Here is a 17093-nt window from a genome sequence, read left to right as displayed (position 1 = left end):
GACAGTAGGTCAATGAACATGCAGTGAGAGAACTAGACACAGATGTGCTTACACTGCCCTCTTGTGGTGAGTAGGTATAAACTCCTCTACGGGCCCCCTCTTTGATCCGGTCAGCAGTGTACGATGATCATTTCAGTCACTCTAAGCGCTTGCCATCATCCTTGCAGACCTTGGAGAAACAGATCTGGTATATGGTAGCCCAGTAAGAAATGAATAGAGCTTCCATCTGTGCAGTCTTGTCAATCTTAAACCATTCCAAGAGTTGCAGCTTTAATAATTCAAATTGCTTGTGTCAACATTTCAACACAGCCTTTGGCTGAGAGTTGGTCAAGGATCCATGCAGACCGGAAGATTGCGGAGGAATTGGCCACGATTTTTGGGTGAGACTGTTTTCTATTGAAACGCTGCTCACTAGGAGATAAACGCGGAGGAATTTGGTGGGAGTGTCTCTCATGCACACCCACACCCGACACTGTGCTCCATCTGTTCCCCTCCATTATGTTGCATTGCTCACACAATAACGTACTAGAGGCAAAAGATTCATGTTGAAAATTGTCGTAAATATACTGTACTCTCACAAAGCTCTTAACTCACTTGGTATGCTTCAGAGTAGACCTGTCAAAGCACCCTGGGTTTCAAATGGATTTGTGATCCTTTAAATGGGAGTACAGAAATCAATTAGCAAAATAAACTGCATGGATTAGGGAGTCTGTAAAACTTTGGTAAACTCTCGTATGCCATTACTGTAAATGGCGTACATCTGAATTCACCTGATGAGGTATTAGTGAGAGGTATGTACCATTATTCATGCAGCTGGACAACTTTTGCTCATATTTTGCTCAAGCCATCTGCTCCATGTGCAGTGTGTGCTCATGAGGTCTGTATTATATTATTCCTTAGCCTTTGATTGGAGGGAGGGCAATGATTTAAAAATGGTCGTCTTGGCTGTAGGACTGAAAATGTTGCATCCACTGGGACCATTCGCCTCTCTGGAGAAAAAGGATGACGGACAAGGAGATCTAAAAGCCTGATGAATAGGCTCATGTGACTCCAAATTTATTTCCATTTTCTTCCCGTTGCTCACGTCTGCTGCCTATGAGGGCATGCCAAGCCAAGCAAAGCAAAGCGCTGGGAGAATAAGAATTCCTTCACAACATGGCAGCAGCACAGCAGACATATATTCCCTGGCAGAGAGCTGAAAGCGCCGAATGCTGGTATACATTCCAAGAGAAAGGCCATCATGATGTAAAGAGAGGAAAAATACATAAGCAATGAAGCATGGCAAGTTCAAGACTTTTTCAATACAGTACGTCAATGTAATATTTTTTTCCATAACAGAACAATGGTGGCAAATACTACAAATGATAATGATATACAGTAGGCCTACCAACAACCCTAATTACTCACAAGAAATCACATCGAGACTCCCAACCACCCCCCCCACACACACACACACACACAAAAAGAAGGAAAAAAAACAACACTGGCCAAATGTCTAAAACGAAACGAGATGTGATCATGTTCGAGAAGCTGAAGGTCTTTTTGTGAAGGGCTGGCCAGGCAGGGGCTCTGAGGCAGCTGATGCGGCGGTGAGCTGCCAGGACGGGAGGAACGGCTCCCTGGATCCTGATGACTTCCAGATGACAGCCGAGACACCGGCCAGAGACACAACTCCACACTCACGCACAGATGAGGAGGCGTGTGTGTGTCTGAGCGTGTTTTGATCAGAGAGAGAGAGAGGGAGAGAGAGGAAGAGAGAGAAACAGAGTGAGAAAGACCAGAAGATTGTGCTGATTTGGTGGAGTCTGTAAGCTGTCTGTAGTCTTCCTGGAGGGCTTGACACACCGCTGCTGTTCAGCACTTCTGGCCCTCATAAGTGCTTTGTAGGGCTGAACCAGAACCCAGAGCTCAGTAAGGGAGAGAGAGAGAGAGAGAGCCATGGAGGAGACCAGGCTGGGCAGGATGCTACCTGTCAGGCTTCTGGTCATCTCTGTCTTTTACTGCAATCTCTACTTGACCACTGCTTCGCACTGGAGCAAAGGTAAGACACCTGCTATTGATAATGTTGTCCGAGAACACGCACATGACCACAAGCCCTGGTGTGCGAAAACACAAGAAGTTATTATCAAAGCTGATAACGTGCGCAAACTATGCTTGTTTGTTGATATATCTCTACGGTAGATTAGCAAAACAGTATCGGTTTGTTCTATTGCGAAATAAAAAAGATTTGTATACTGTTTGGGTGGGTTCAGCGATGTGGCTATGAGCTGTGACAGCTACAGATTAGTAAGAAGACACACCACCCAAGAATCCTCAACATCTCCTATAAAAAAAACTATTCTCAGCAGACTTATTGTTGTTGGAACCACACAGATCTGAGTCATAATACAAAAGAATTTATCTGAAAAAGAGTTTCCCATACACTGGTGTTTTGCTAATTATGCACATATCATATTGTCCCTGTTTGCCCTTGGAAGTTTCAAATGGTGCTTCTATCTGTTATTGGTAATAATAACTGTAGCTCAGAGACTATTTCCATTCTAGTGTCTTGGAAAACTGTTCGTTTGCTCATCACAGCCTTCATAGGCTTCCAAGTGATCTTGTGTAAAGTGGTTTGACCGTCATGACTTTAGCAGAAGTTAAAACTGTGTGGTTCTGGCGTAAATATTAACATTCTGACAAACACTGAGATTTACATAGGGAAAAAAACATTCTCAAGTGGATCGAAAGGCTAAATACCACATAGCCTAATAGCTTGCAGTAACTCAGGGGACAATTCATCCCTGGTGACATGAGTGCTGTTTGGGCCAAAAACATCAAGAGCCATTCCTTTAGCAAATGGATACTCATTTTATCCCGCTTAATGCAGAATATCATTTTTTTTCCCCTTTAAAGGCAAGGACCTTGTGTAGGAAGGACATGCAAGGGCTCTCGATTTGTAGAGAGTTGCCAAGTAATGATATCTCTTAAAAGTAAAAAAGAAGAAAAAAACCCCCCATCCAAACACATAAGAGTTAGTGGGCCTTAGCCAAGTGCAGTAATTAGCTTTAAGATATGTAAAGCTATTCTGGCCAAAATCTCAGACAAGTTTCCTCCAGAGGGTCTCCCAAACAGCCGTGTATACTTACCTCAGTGATAAGCATGCTGGTGACGCGCACCAGTTGGTGTGGTATGCTGTGTTGAATGGAAGTTGCTGCCGCCTGTTTTGAGTGTGACGCCTGTAAAAATGTGATGGATGGGCATGTCGTCGGTTAATTAAGCCTCAGCCGTCACTCTCGGAGCGAGCGGCCCGAGCGAGCGCCAAAACAGCCTAACATCAAACACCTGCCCGTGCAATCTGCCATGCGCAAGCCTGCAAATGAGCGTCGTTAAGTTGTTTTGGATACATGAACTCCTGGGCCCCGAGAAAACGGCTCGCGCTCTCTCAGGAATGTGATCGGATTTGTTTCCATATTTCCCGATCCGGGTCTATTTTAGGTGTTTCCCTAGACCACGTATGCAGATGCTCTCAGTCTGCACAGATGGTGTGGTACTGTATGTGCTTGTTGTAGGCTTGGTTATGTTTAAGAATGAGATACTGTATGTAACACTTCATTGACTAATAGTCTGCATGACTTACAGAGAAAGAGAGAGAGTTTGAGCTTCTGTCGGTTTTTATCAGATTTATGCATTTACTCTGTCCAGTACACTCATAACAAACTATATCTAACATACTACCACCCTGCAGATATCACACACGGAAATTTGTCAGAGAGATAATGTCTAAAACCAGTAAAGTGACTAACTAACAGTAAGACCTGTCTCACAACCTCCAGACCCGACTCACAACTGCCTCCAGCAGCACCAGTGGCACATCACCAGTAGTGATACAGTGTGCTTTAAAAGTTTAGACATTTTTCTGCTGGTTTCTAAGGCCATATTTATGAATAGCTTCAGCAGAGGGTGAATGTGTAGGCCTATTGGCATCTTCTTTGCACCACGTGTCATCAAAATGAATTTGAGATGGAAGTCAGCACTCTGTCGCTATATTCTAAATGTAACGTACTGCAAGATTGAGTAGTGGAGTAGGGACTGTAAGAATTGCCATCAAGATCAAGACCAACATATCTAGCCAATGAGCAAGTATATATTTCCAGAACAAACATATTTTAATTATTAACAGAGGAATGTTGTTTTTCTCAGACTGTTTCGTAATGGATTGAAAATCTAGGGGATCTAACCCAGGCCTCTTGCAATCCAATTAATAACATATGTTATACTTACACTTTGAGTGTCATTTTGTTCTAAAAAATGTGCAATGTAAACACATGTTTACTTACTTTTTGACTTACTTATAAATTCAGCGCATTGACTTGGTCAGTCTCAAATAAAGTTACTGAGCTACTGGTGAGATTCTAATCTGTGTAAAAGCTAAGTTGTCTGTTGATGTCTGCAAGGTACGGCCAGATGGTAGAACAGAACAGTAGCACTTCATAATTGTTTACCATTTTAGGGAGTATTTCATTCCATAACATCCCTCCTCTTCTCCTTGGCATTAAGATGGAGCCATTTTGAGTTACGCTGTGTTCCTTAACTGAACTTTGCTGGCAGACCCTGGTCCAGACCCTGTCCGAATGATAAAGTGTTTGTTTGTCCCTTCCTCAAGCAAGCATTCTTGGCATGTCCGGTTATTTGGGGTTGAGTGAACTTGTGAATAGATTTTTGTGTTTGTGTGTGTGTGTGTGTGTGTTTGTGAATCAGAGGTGCGAGATAATTTAGAGGAATGCACCAAAGACACCATTGAGCTCTTGAATAATTTGCCACACAGTAAACTGGTCTTGTGAAAGTCATGACTGACAACAAGCCACGTGTTTGTGATGAAATTCCAGTGATCTGTCACCAAAGTTGTCTCACATTCTCAATATTGGCTCCACCTGCGTTGGCACAAGCACTATAAAGGAGCTTCAATCGAGGGAGTTTAAATCATCTCATACCTCGCTATTACAATTCCCAGGTGCAGCATATGTGTTTTTTCTGTTCGGCACTCCATAAAAAAGACCAGGGCCTTCACATGCTTCTCCCGCCACATGCCCAGGATATGAGTAGGGGCCGACAACTCATCACAGATGGCCAACCTGTGGTGCATATGTCTGGACACTTTGAAATGTTGCCCCCTAACCCCCCCCCACACACACACCTCCCCACCGCCCACCTGCCTCTATCACAACTCACGCTCACCCTGGAAACCTTTGAAAGTGTGACCATAACCTCCTCTATAGGTTTTGTCTATAGGGTGTCTTTCTGTATAGCTGCATCCTGTTACTGTCTCTGAAGCAGCCAAAAAAGAACACAGTCTCATGTCGCGGCCGGCTTAATGCAGAGACGATGGTGGCAGCAGTTGCCTATTCTGCACACATGCAGGCGAGCCACCAAAACCTGGGGCCTGCGTGGTTCAATGCGAACTCCTTCACCAATTAGAGGTGATTTCACCGGTGTTGCACATGGGGTCATCCGGCGAGCCAGCCGTATGAATCATCCATATTCCCGGCGCCCCGTGGCAGGCTATAATTTAGAGTTAGAGTTAGAAGGGTGGGTGATGAATTAGACTTTTTTTTTCCAGACCCCTTGTGCATTATGTGTGTGTTTTTTTTCACCTGCATCTCTCCTCTCCCTCCCCATCTCTCAGCCCTCTACCCATCTGCATACAGAGTGAAGAGGGGAACGCCAGCTTTCATCAACCCCACCTTCCAGAAGTCTGTAGAGGACATCAACTTGCTGTACGAGGTGAGCAAAGCTTCTTTTGTTGTAAACACAACTACGGTAGAATAACACATTCTTAACTCTTTTTCACATAGGAAAAAAGACATGAAAATAATATGTAACATTTTCTCATATACGGCATATACAGTAAGGATATGCCCAGTCACCGTCAATACTCAAATATACATACATATTTGTTGTGCTTCATTCTGATTCAGATGGACCTGTGAGTGCACCACTCTTGTGTAGTCTCAGTACCTGAGGTCTCTCCAATGCAGCACTGTACATGGCAGTTGAAGCTTCCTTCTCCTTCCCCCTCTTCCCGTTCTTTGCCAAGCTAAATTCATTTAGGAGAATCGTTACGCAACATTCAGAATTCCAAGCGTTTAAGATTCTCAACCCTCTAGCTTTTAAGAATGTTCTTGAATTCAACATCCGTGTTTAAACTGGTTGGAGGCTGTTGACACTGTGACTAGCCATGCACATCTGTTGCCAACCAAAACTGTATAGAATACAGATTTCACATTAATGCAAAGCGCCCGGAACAGGACCACTGGGTTGCAGTTGTTTTACCATTTTACTTTGTGCAAAACTTTACTTTCACAAACTTTCGTCAACTGACTTCACCCTCTCTCTCTCTCTCTCTCTCTCTCTCTCTCTCTCTGACTGTCTCCCTTGGCTTCTAAAGGAGTTCACTAAATCCCTAGCAGGTCCGTCACTACAAGAATGCTTTGTGGCTAACGATGATGACACTTTTTGATTTCAATGTCTATTGTGTTTCTTGTGATGGATGGGAGAATGCCGAGTTATGGGGTGATCAAACAGGCAAAGTAGAACAACAGACGAAGGTCTCCAGACCTCTTTCATTCTTGCCAGTCAATCATCTGTTTTGAGCTAAAGTTTTCTGCACAAGAGGAAGCAGTAAAGCATGCTGCCTTCCAAAAGAAAGATACACTTCCAATGACAAGCTTTTAAACATTGAAATTAAGAAGTTTAGGTGAGCAAAGAAGGACAGCTGTCCAAATAGAAAAACTGGACTGATGTGTCAAAAAACAACAACAACAACTTATACAACTGAACAGCCCATGTCATTATGAATTATGAACGTTTTTGTAAGTGGTGTTTACAAAATATGACCATTACATCATTTGATGATAAAGTGTTTCATGCACAATAAACCTTTCCATGAATATGTCAGAGGAATGATCAAACATACTAAATCATCTCTTCTTAGATCACCTACTCGTTCAATGAGATGTTCACAAATTAAACTCTTGCATTATCATTTGTATTATTATCGCTTGTGTATCCTATTTACACTTTCTCGATACCTTCATCATATCAGGTGGTATTAAAGCAGAGCACTGTCCAATATTTTCTGTGGGTTCTCCTTACTGCAGTTGGGGTTCAAATCTATTTGACTTGTATGGTGCTTTAGATCAATTCAGATCAAATATGAACTCATTACTCTGTAGTTGACCCTTTGCCACTCCTCGTTAGATCCTGATTTCTGGTCTTCACCTGGAGGAGGACGAGGGTCTTTTCAGTGAGGTGGACGAGGAGCTGGCTTCCCTGCGCCGCGTCCAGACGCTTGAGGTCATCTGCAAGGACGTGCTTCCCAGGAAGCTGTCAGAGATCCGCCGCCTGATCGCTGAGCTGAAGCATCGCAGCGGCCCTCTCCGTCGGGAGGATTTCGAACGCACCGTGCTGACCATGGTCTACGCGGTGCAGAAGCTCACGCACACGCCGGCAGGCTACCAGAGGGACATGTGGGCCGAGGCCCTGCTGGACCTGGAGCGAGCGGTCAAACAAGACCTCTCGCTCAGGTGAGGAGGTCAGGTGGAACTGTCCGGTCAGTGTGTCTCGGTACAGACAACATGCCAGTGGTGTCCTGTCCATGTGGCAGTCTAGCACTCAACAGCTGGGCTGAGGTTTTGGAATGCCCACTGAGCCTGTGACAGCAGAATTGCGGCAGGTTGACCAAGCACAGGTGCTCCAAGTGCACCAAACATTTTTTGTCAACTGTTAATACTGTAGCTACGATGACCTAAAACAAGTGTAGCTCTGACTGACCATGACGTTTCACACACAAAAGATGCCACCTTAACTGTATCTGTAACTGCAAATGTTGCAAAACTTGTTTGTGCTGCATCATAATGTGTGTTAAGTGGCATTATTGTTAAGTGGCATTACTGTTTATTATTGTTATAAGAAACCATAATGCATATCAATGAATTAATAAGCACTTGTTTATTAAATGTTCTATTGTTACTGTATATTGTGCCAATGATTGGTCATCTGAAATAGTCTGCATGGTGTTGCTGACCTCTAGTGGTAATTTAGCTTTACTTCGGCTACTTTTCCCCACCCAACATCTATCATTTAAGGCAGATGCTATTTGCACCCATGGTGCAAATTATGAACATTACTATTTACACCCGGGGTGTCTATATGGCAGATGCTATTTGCACCTGTGGGGTATACTACGAATCTCGCTGAACATAACCAAGCTTTCTTAGGATAACCTGGATTGCTAAAAACGAAAGTCGCAATCAGAGTTGAGTGGTACTACGAAACTCACTCACTGATGAATTTATCAAACTAGGCTTTCAGCTCAGATCTGTGCGCGTTCTCGTGGTTGGGGTGATTTTGACCAATCGGGAAACGTGGAGACGCACAAGACAGCCTAGGTTAACCAACGATTACTTCCGCATTTATGACCGTAAGAGAAATCTAGGGTGGTCTATTTTAGTGTCTAACTCATAACATAAAAAAATCGATGGTCATCAAATATTGCATGGTATGCACGTTCATAGTAGTGACATATTTTCACGGGCAACATAGTTAAAAGCGCCTTCGAGATTCAAAATGTTTGCAGAGGCGGGGCTGAACCTGTTCGAAGTTTGACAGATTAGCACACGTGAGATAACTTCGTTTTTCAAGATAATGGATTGGTTAGAATTGGTCAGAGGGCGGTGATTTTTCACGATTTGAGCTATAACTAAGCACATAACCTGCTCCCGACCAGGTTTGGTTGCGAGCATAAGATACCATGGTGACACAGCGACGCTAAAACAAATCCACTTTCGTATGACAGCATACCCTGGCTTTGAGCGCAACATACCTCGCTAACGCACTAATCGAGATTCGTAGTATACCCCACTGGTATTTGTAAATAGCGATCACTGTTACACTGTTATTCATGCATAGGGCAAATAGCCATTGTTGCTATTTACACCCAGGTGTCCATAGTCAATAATACTATTTACACCCAGGTGTCCATAGTCAGTTACACCCAGATGTCCATAGTCAATAATGCTATTTTGTTGTTACGTCACAGGGTGTAAATAGCTCAGCTATGTGGTCAAGGCTACTGTATTTGCACCAGGGGTGCAAAAACCAGGGGTGCAAATAGACACTCACATACTATTTACACCCGGGTGCAAATAATCAACAATACTATTTACACCCGGGTGCAAATAATCCACAATACTATTTACACCCGGGTGCAAATAATCAACATTACTGTTTACACCCGGGTGTGTCTAATCAACAATGCTATTTACACCCGATGTCTAACATCCATGTACCCTGTCAATAGGCCTGTAGGCTATTTACCAGCTCTACAGTTTTTAGCTGTTTCGCTATGTCTGGGTAACTTACAATATATGGAAGTGATTATACAAATATTAGGCTGAGTGGTCATGTAGCTTGATCAAAGGCAAGCTAGTTCAAAGAGTTATTTTCTGAGTTGTCTTCCAGGCAGCGCTGCCACTGTTGACTTAAACTTCTACTCAACTGTACAAAACTGAAATAAAACTAGTTTATCTTTGACAGGTTCAAAAAGCACAAACTCTTATTTGCCGCGAGGTAACGTCATCTAAGAAAAGAGAGAGTCGTTCGTACCATGAAAAAAAAAGGCATCACTTGAGCAGAGATTCAAACCTTGATTCCCTGGGCCGGAGTCTGATCACATACCCACTACACCACAGCCCGTGGGGAAAATGTGGGAGATATTGCATATAAATTGTGATTGCTAGGTAAGGGTAAACAAACCAAAAGATCGCATTTCTTGATTTCGCTTACAAACTGACGGTTTTACCCGTTCACTGAGCAAACTTTGTGGAAATTTAGCACCACTTTCCCATCTCAAATATTGTTTTAATAATCCTAAATTGTTAGATTTAGGACTTAGATAGGACATCTCCTGCCAAGATGGTCCGTTTCTTTTGTTGTTACGTCACAGGGTGTAAATAGCTCAGCTATGGGGCCTAGGCTATTTGCACCATGGGTGCAAATAGACACTCCAATCATTTAAAGCTGAGCATACGTAGTCTGGCTATCAGCATACTAAACTCAATCTTTTCAGATTGAACATTAGTCTAGGGAGTATGCACTTTGTTTCTGCTGCAGAAGAGGCGTGATCAATGGGCATAGTTGAAATGACTCCGTACGCTTGGATAGTCCTTCAACCAATCAGACCAATGATCTGGGTGTGCCTGGTGGGAAAGCCAGTTTGTGATGGGATCCAGCAAACGTGGACAGGAAGCAGGAGAGATAAATATGCAGGTTCCAGCCTGAGCTGCAGGGCAAAATCCAAATCATTGGCAGTTCAGGCTGGGTTTACCCAGCCTAGAGCATGCTGGGTTATATACTGTGTTTATCCCAGGAACATTTAGAGACCCTGGATTTCCCACACAAAAGTCTGAGCATGGCCTACTGTAACAAACGCTCTCTAATACTATCCAAAAGAGAGGGCTACAATACGCAACAAAAGGCGCGGGGAAACTATTTCATTCCACTAGGCTGCAATGTAGTGGACATGCGTGATACAGCTCAAAAAAGGAAATAAAGATCGTGCACATCATAAACCTAAGACGTTAATAACTATTCAAGGCACAAGGATCCACACAATTACGTTGAACTCAAAATATTTATATACCCGTTGTACTGGCGGGTTATCCAGCTAGGCCCGCTTCAGTCATTCATTCATAAACAAACAAAGAGCGCGCATCGCGCATCAACACTTAATTCCCCAAAGCAACCCACAAAACAAATTACCATTAAAAAACAACCATTAAAGAGGCTGAACGTAGTTACATGTCCGAGCACTGTCATACAATCAAACAAACAATAATGTCTTTTAGGAAGGGCAGCTCTTCCGCGAACGCATAAGGGACTCGGCGGTCCTGTTTAAAAAACCCCGCGTCTCACCATCCTGTCCTTGTTGGCAAACGATTGTCCGGATTTAGAAACCCCCGATATAACGAAAAAATACACAAATGTCCAAAAGTAATCCCAAGTCCCAGAAAAGAGGGTAATCCGTGAAGTGCGATAGAGCTTCCACACTCGCGTAGTCCAACAAACAACAGGCCTACCTGTTCGCGCTGCCCCAACCTAACCTGACGGCAGAACTAAAGAAAACTTTTCCCTGTCCCACGAACGCCTCCCGTTGATTGACAGGCCAATCAATGGGAGTCTTGTCAAAATACCTGTATGAAGTCACCGCAGTCCTTTATCCGTGTGTTTACATTATTAACTGGTGTCTTATGTTCATGACTCATTTAAGTTCGTTATTATTTATACATAAATAACAATACCATTCATTCCAATAACACTATTATTATTTAGATATTATTTAAATAGTAAAACCATTCAATGAGTACATGCTCAAAGCAGAACACATAATTGGTGACCATTACACTACTAATCCTACCCCCTGTGTTTACACATCTATAAAAGGAGTTCATCCAAGTATAAAGTGCTATAGGCCTGCTATACTTATTGCAGTGACTGGCATGTATGTCATGGACAGAACAAGAAGTGAATGAGGGAACTGCTGGAGATAAATAATTGGTATATGTTGACCGTAATAATTAAAACATGTCTGTGGACATCTGTTACAATTGTAAGAATGGATATAGAGGTCAACTGAAATGTGAGAAATCACATTTTCCAACACTGTGGGTTAAGAATTGATTAACAACCTCTGCCACATCTTATTAAGTTAGACACCGTTAGACCTGTAATAACTACATGGATGTTCACTCATTCCATAACAATTGAGTGGCTCTTGAGGACATTGTACCAGGATCTCTGTCCCTATGTCATACAATGTGAATAGGCTATTTGCCATCATGCCATAAGCATAAAACAGGTTGTCAGACGCTGTTACTGCCTACGGTTACAATTTACTTTAGGGTATCTACGTACAGTAAGAGTGACATGACACTGTCATGAATGTGTCATAAACATTATAAACAAGTCATAAATGTGTATGACATAATGCATTTTGTCATGACAAGTTAGGGTTAGGGTTCATGTGTCATGACAGTGTCATGTCAGTCATATCTAGATACCTTCAAGTGAAATGTTACCCAATTTTCTTACTTTGGTGTTGACAACTTGACACATGTCAGACAGTGCCAGTGGGCTTTGCTCTAGCTAACCAACTGAATTGACAGTTTATCTGCAGGGACAAATTAAACTGTTGCCATTCTCACTGCACTTGAGTTGACATAAGAGATTACTACCAGCAATCACTCCCCGTCACCTGTGCCTTCATTTTGAGTTGTCTGACTGGTCATTAGGTTTTACATGCTGTAGCCCATGCAGTCTACTTCTAGAGGGTCCGCCAAATTATTTATTAAGAAGCATTTTTTTCCTCTTCAGAAAGATTAAAAACATCCTACAGGCTACATAACCACTAATCCTAACATCTAAGGACGTTGAGAAGATGCTTTCTATTCATTTATAAAATAACATATAGGCTAGTATGTGCACCATTTAGTTCCGGTACTATCTTGCGTCAAAACGTATGCTGTGTGTGTGTGTGTGTGTGTGTGTGTGTGTGTGTGTGTGTGTGTGTGTGTGTGTGTGTGTTTCTCTGTGTGTGTGTGTGTGTGTGTGTGTGTGTGTGTGTGTGTCACAGACACTTAGTTCCAAATATAAAAATATAAGATGTGAATAGCAGGCCACATTGGGTTTCTTTTGACCCCTGCTGTAGCCTTATGAACTTCCCTGGAAAGACAACAGTAGGGGGATCCCATATGAGGTTCCTGGACACGACACTAATCTCCAGCATAGGGATGGGTATTGATAAGTTTTTATCAATATCGATGGCATTATCGATTCTGCCTAACAATCCAATTCCTTATCAATTCTCTTATCGATTCCCAAAAAATTTAGGTGCACCCACATTTTTCATTGCATCGCCTTTAACGCCAAAAGGTCACCTTCTATCGCTCTCCTTTCATATAATGTGAATGATTTTTTAACAATAAGGCGTAGAAAAAGCTTGTCTTTATTTAAAACACAATAAGGAATATACATATTCTTTATAAAGAATTATAAATATGTATATAGCCTACAGTGTATATATATAGTATAATATAATTCTTTATATATTCTAATCTATAGCCTACTACTGACATTTCTGATATTCATGACATTCATGACTATTCATATTACAACTCTGCCTCTTTAATTCAGCTGTCGGCTTGAAGCCTCAAATTGTAAACAAAGTAGCATAGTTGGCTAGCTTATTATAGTCTACTGGTTGGACTGTTCAGTTTCCCAGGTGTGTTTAAGTTGCAAGGTAGGCTAATACTTTGTCTCCTTGGGACAGGCCCTTTTGAGTCTTAGAGTTGGAAAACATTGAGATGATCAGTCAACTTGAATGCAAGAGTTTGAATCAAATTTGTGCAGTAACGCTATGATGCTAACCGAAATTAATATAATTATAATTATTAATAATTATTAATTAATAATAATTATAATGTCGCTAGTTGTCTTCTATGCGTCATTGCTTTCACGATTGTGAATGTGCATGTCGAGGGGCGGGTGTCGCGCACGAGAGAGGGAGAGGGAGAGGGAGAGAGAGCGGGCCAAGGGGGTTACTTATACAGTTTGGCAAAGTTGCACGCATAGTCTACAATTAAAACTTGTGAAGGAAACGGTTACATGCTGCCACTCAGACATGCCACCACTACGACATGCTTCCATTTAGACATGCCTCTATTTCGACATGCTGCTATTTAGACATGCTGCCAATCCGACACATTTTAGTACCCCCATTCCGACAATTTACAAATCCTATTTTTTTCCAAGACAATTTAACGGACCCTATGCCCGACGGACGCAAAGTGCGTCAAAAAACACACCCATTTTTCTCTGTACATTGCTTCGCGATTATTAGTCATAGCGAGATGAGACCTATATTGCATGAAAGAGCAGAACCGGGGCTTTAACGAGATAGTGGGGTACGAATTGTAATTCCGTAGGATTTTTTTGCTAAAATTGATTTTTTCGTTTTATTTGCTTTATTTGGGGTCCTACTGTTGAAAAATGACGGGGTGCAAATTTTCTGACCCCGTTTTGCCCTTCCGCTGGGGGGCGCTTTCTCACCTTGGCCAGAATACTGACTGCAATCATACATCTACTAATAATGATCACATTTTCACAATCTTGGTGTCAATTTAGGGGTTATTGAGGATGCTGAGTCCATTTATGACAGTTTCATTGTGATCAGAAGTTGTTATGACTCATTTTTACATAACATTGCAGTAATAAAGGCAAATCCAATGGGGCAAAGTCGCCAAACAGTAAGTGAGCTCATATCTTGGGAACGCTTTGATGTATGTTAACGAAACTTGGTCACATGACAACTGACCCCCTCCCAAGGGTACACAACAAATTTAGGGTAATTTGGCCAATGGGGGGCGCTATAATTAGCAAACCTGCGTTTAGAGGTTACAGTAGATCATGATGATGTTGGGTTAGCAAAAAAAATCCAATGGCTAGTCATACTCTTCATACTCATATTGATGATCATTGCAAATTTTACCCACTCATTATAAACAATTGCCCATTTTGGATTTTCCTGAAAGAGAAACTAGATCATCAGCAGTCAGAACTTTGTTTGGCCCCCTCATTGCTACTTACCAATTTTTGTCAAAGATAACTATTTCAACACAAGATATGTCTTTTAATTCTGTCTGATGACACAAAGCTGAGAATCACATTGCTAAGATACAGACAGAAGATACAAGAAGACAAAATTATCAAATGATGCCATTTGTAATGGATGGCAGCTAAAAATCGTTATGTAAAAATGTATGAAAATCAATATCGAATGAAATGAGAAAATTATCTTTTTCTTGTAAACAACTTAAGTGTGACAAGCAGTATGACACAAAATACCCCAGAAATGTTTCACTATCAGTAAACTGAAGAGTGTGTGTTATATGAAAGTCTCGAGCAAGAAAATCTAAACCGAGAGATGAGAGGAAAAAATCACATGTTAAATTCTAGCTCTCTAAATAAGGTGGTTCTTCAAATCCAAAGGATAGGAGAAACCCTATGAGCCCTAGGCTGTTTTAAGGGCATTTCCACTACCTTTAGTTAGAAGCATTTATCCTGGTCATTGTAAGTGCCATTCACACATGCTACATAATACAATAACCATGGTGAAGGGATACTTTGGAGCTGAGCAATTTACAGAAATATGTGGTGTGTGCCTCACAGAAATAAATGGCAATTTTGATTTAGTGATGAGAAATGATTTTTTGACACTTTTTGTGCTCCATATTTGTGACACGAGCTGATCTAACCTGACTTGTTTGCGTGGCACACATTACGTGCACACATGATGATTCTCTATAATAACTTTTTACTGCATCGCAATGAACAAAGTAAAGGCAAAAAAGTGTTTATTTGTCAAACAAATTTGGATGCAAATGAATTGGATACCATACAGGAATTTGCTAGGATCTCAAAACTGGATTATGAATGTGCCTTGCCATAGAGAAACACATGATAATGTTGGATTATGAACATAATCACTCTTGGTCTGTCTTGAAGACATTAAAAGTTGGATGGCCAACAACTTCCTCCAGCTGAACAGTGATAAGACTGAAATCATAATTTTTGGTCCTCCCAAGGCAAGATGCACTGTAGAGCAAAACCTAGGCCATCTTACCCCATCTGTCAAATCCCATGCTAGGAACCTGGGGGTCATTCTTGATTCTGAACTCTGCCTTGACAAACAAATCAGCACTGTTGTCAAAAATAGTTTTTACCAGCTCAGAATGATCTCCCGCCTCAAATCCTTCCTATGTCACAAAGACCTTGAGAAAGTTATCCACGCCTTTATAACAACACGGCTGGATTATTGCAACTCCCTTTACCTCGGTCTCCCCCAATCCTCACTCAGACGTCTGCAGTTGGTCCAAAATTCAGCTGCACGCCTCCTGACTGGCACCAGGAGACGTGAGCACATCATGCCAATTCTAGCCTCCCTACACTGGCTCCCAGTTATTTTTAGGGTCCAGTTTAAAGTTTTATTATTTGTTTTTAAGGCACTAAATGGGCTGGCCCCAGCATACATCACCAACCTTGTCCAGCTCCACTCTACCCAAAGGTCCCTTCGATCCACCAACAAAGGGCTCTTACATGTGCCGCGCTCACGGCTCAAACAGCGGGGTGACAGAGCCTTTGCTGTTGCTGCCCCACGTCTGTGGAACCAGCTCCCCCTGGATATTAGATCCGCCCCCTCCATCTCTGCCTTCAAATCCAGGCTAAAAACCCACCTGTACTCCCTGGCCTTTCCTGTTCCCTAATCCTGTACTTTCTGTTTCTTCTCCATATGTTCTGTGCTGTGTGCCCTGTCCTGTCTTGAATGTTATTATTTCATATATGTTTTAGCAAATGTTCTTTGTATTACTTTGTATTATTTTGTGTCCTTTTTAGTCTTTCACTGTACAGCACTTTGGTCAGCTTATGCTGTGTGTAAATGTGCTTTATAAATAAATTTTACTTACTTACTTACTTACTATAAGCTATTATGCCACAAAAAATACACAAAAACATGGGGTAAGTGGAGCTAAATGAAGTTATTATTTTGCTGTCACTTCGTCTCTTTCATGACCTAGAAGGTTGTATGGTATCTGTGGATAGCTCTGTGTCTCCTCTTTCATCTGACATGTGTGCCATAGCTTTCTGATCTTTGGTTCAAGAGTAAATCAAACGAGAGTAATGGTAGCCTAAGCTATATGACATTATTATTTGTTTGTCACTTTGTCTATTTTTATAACACAGAAGGATGTATTTGGTATCAATGGAAAGCTCTGTTTCTCCTCTTTCATCTGATATGCGTGCATGTCTGTGCGATTCCGGGTTCGTGAGTAATTCAAGCGAGAGTAATGGATGTGCGGGTGAACGCAGAGAGCAGTATAGACTATAAATATGATATACTTTGATTTAATTTAATGACAAGTGTTTAGTCTCGTTGGAAAGCCCCAGTTCTGCTCTTTCATGTTATAAAGGCTTCATCTCGCTGCAACTAATAATTGCGG

General features: G+C 41.9%; 1 protein-coding gene across 1 annotated transcript; it reads left to right on the top strand.

The window, feature by feature from the left end:
- Positions 1–1614: 1614 nt before the first annotated feature.
- LOC134062320 (protein FAM180A) lies at positions 1615–8015 on the top strand. Its single transcript, XM_062518296.1, has 3 exons — positions 1615–2041; positions 5666–5763; positions 7240–8015. Exons 1-3 carry the CDS (start codon positions 1939–1941, stop codon positions 7567–7569), a joined length of 531 nt encoding a protein of 176 aa, XP_062374280.1. The 5' UTR covers positions 1615–1938; the 3' UTR covers positions 7570–8015.
- The last annotated feature ends 9078 nt before the right edge of the window (positions 8016–17093 follow it).

The sequence above is a fragment of the Sardina pilchardus genome, chromosome 17, assembly GCF_963854185.1.
Source record: "Sardina pilchardus chromosome 17, fSarPil1.1, whole genome shotgun sequence".
Lineage (NCBI taxonomy): Eukaryota > Metazoa > Chordata > Actinopteri > Clupeiformes > Clupeidae > Sardina > Sardina pilchardus.
Note: the sequence above shows the minus strand (reverse complement) of the source record. Positions and strands in the feature narration are given on the sequence as shown.

Coding starts and splice junctions, on each gene's coding strand:
- LOC134062320 (XM_062518296.1), top strand. CDS start 1,939: ATGGAGGAGACCAGGCTGGGCAGGATGCTACCTGTCAGGCTTCTGGTC. Junction 2,042..5,665: donor TGCTTCGCACTGGAGCAAAG/GTAAGACACCTG, acceptor CCCATCTCTCAG/CCCTCTACCCATCTGCATAC. Junction 5,764..7,239: donor ACATCAACTTGCTGTACGAG/GTGAGCAAAGCT, acceptor ACTCCTCGTTAG/ATCCTGATTTCTGGTCTTCA.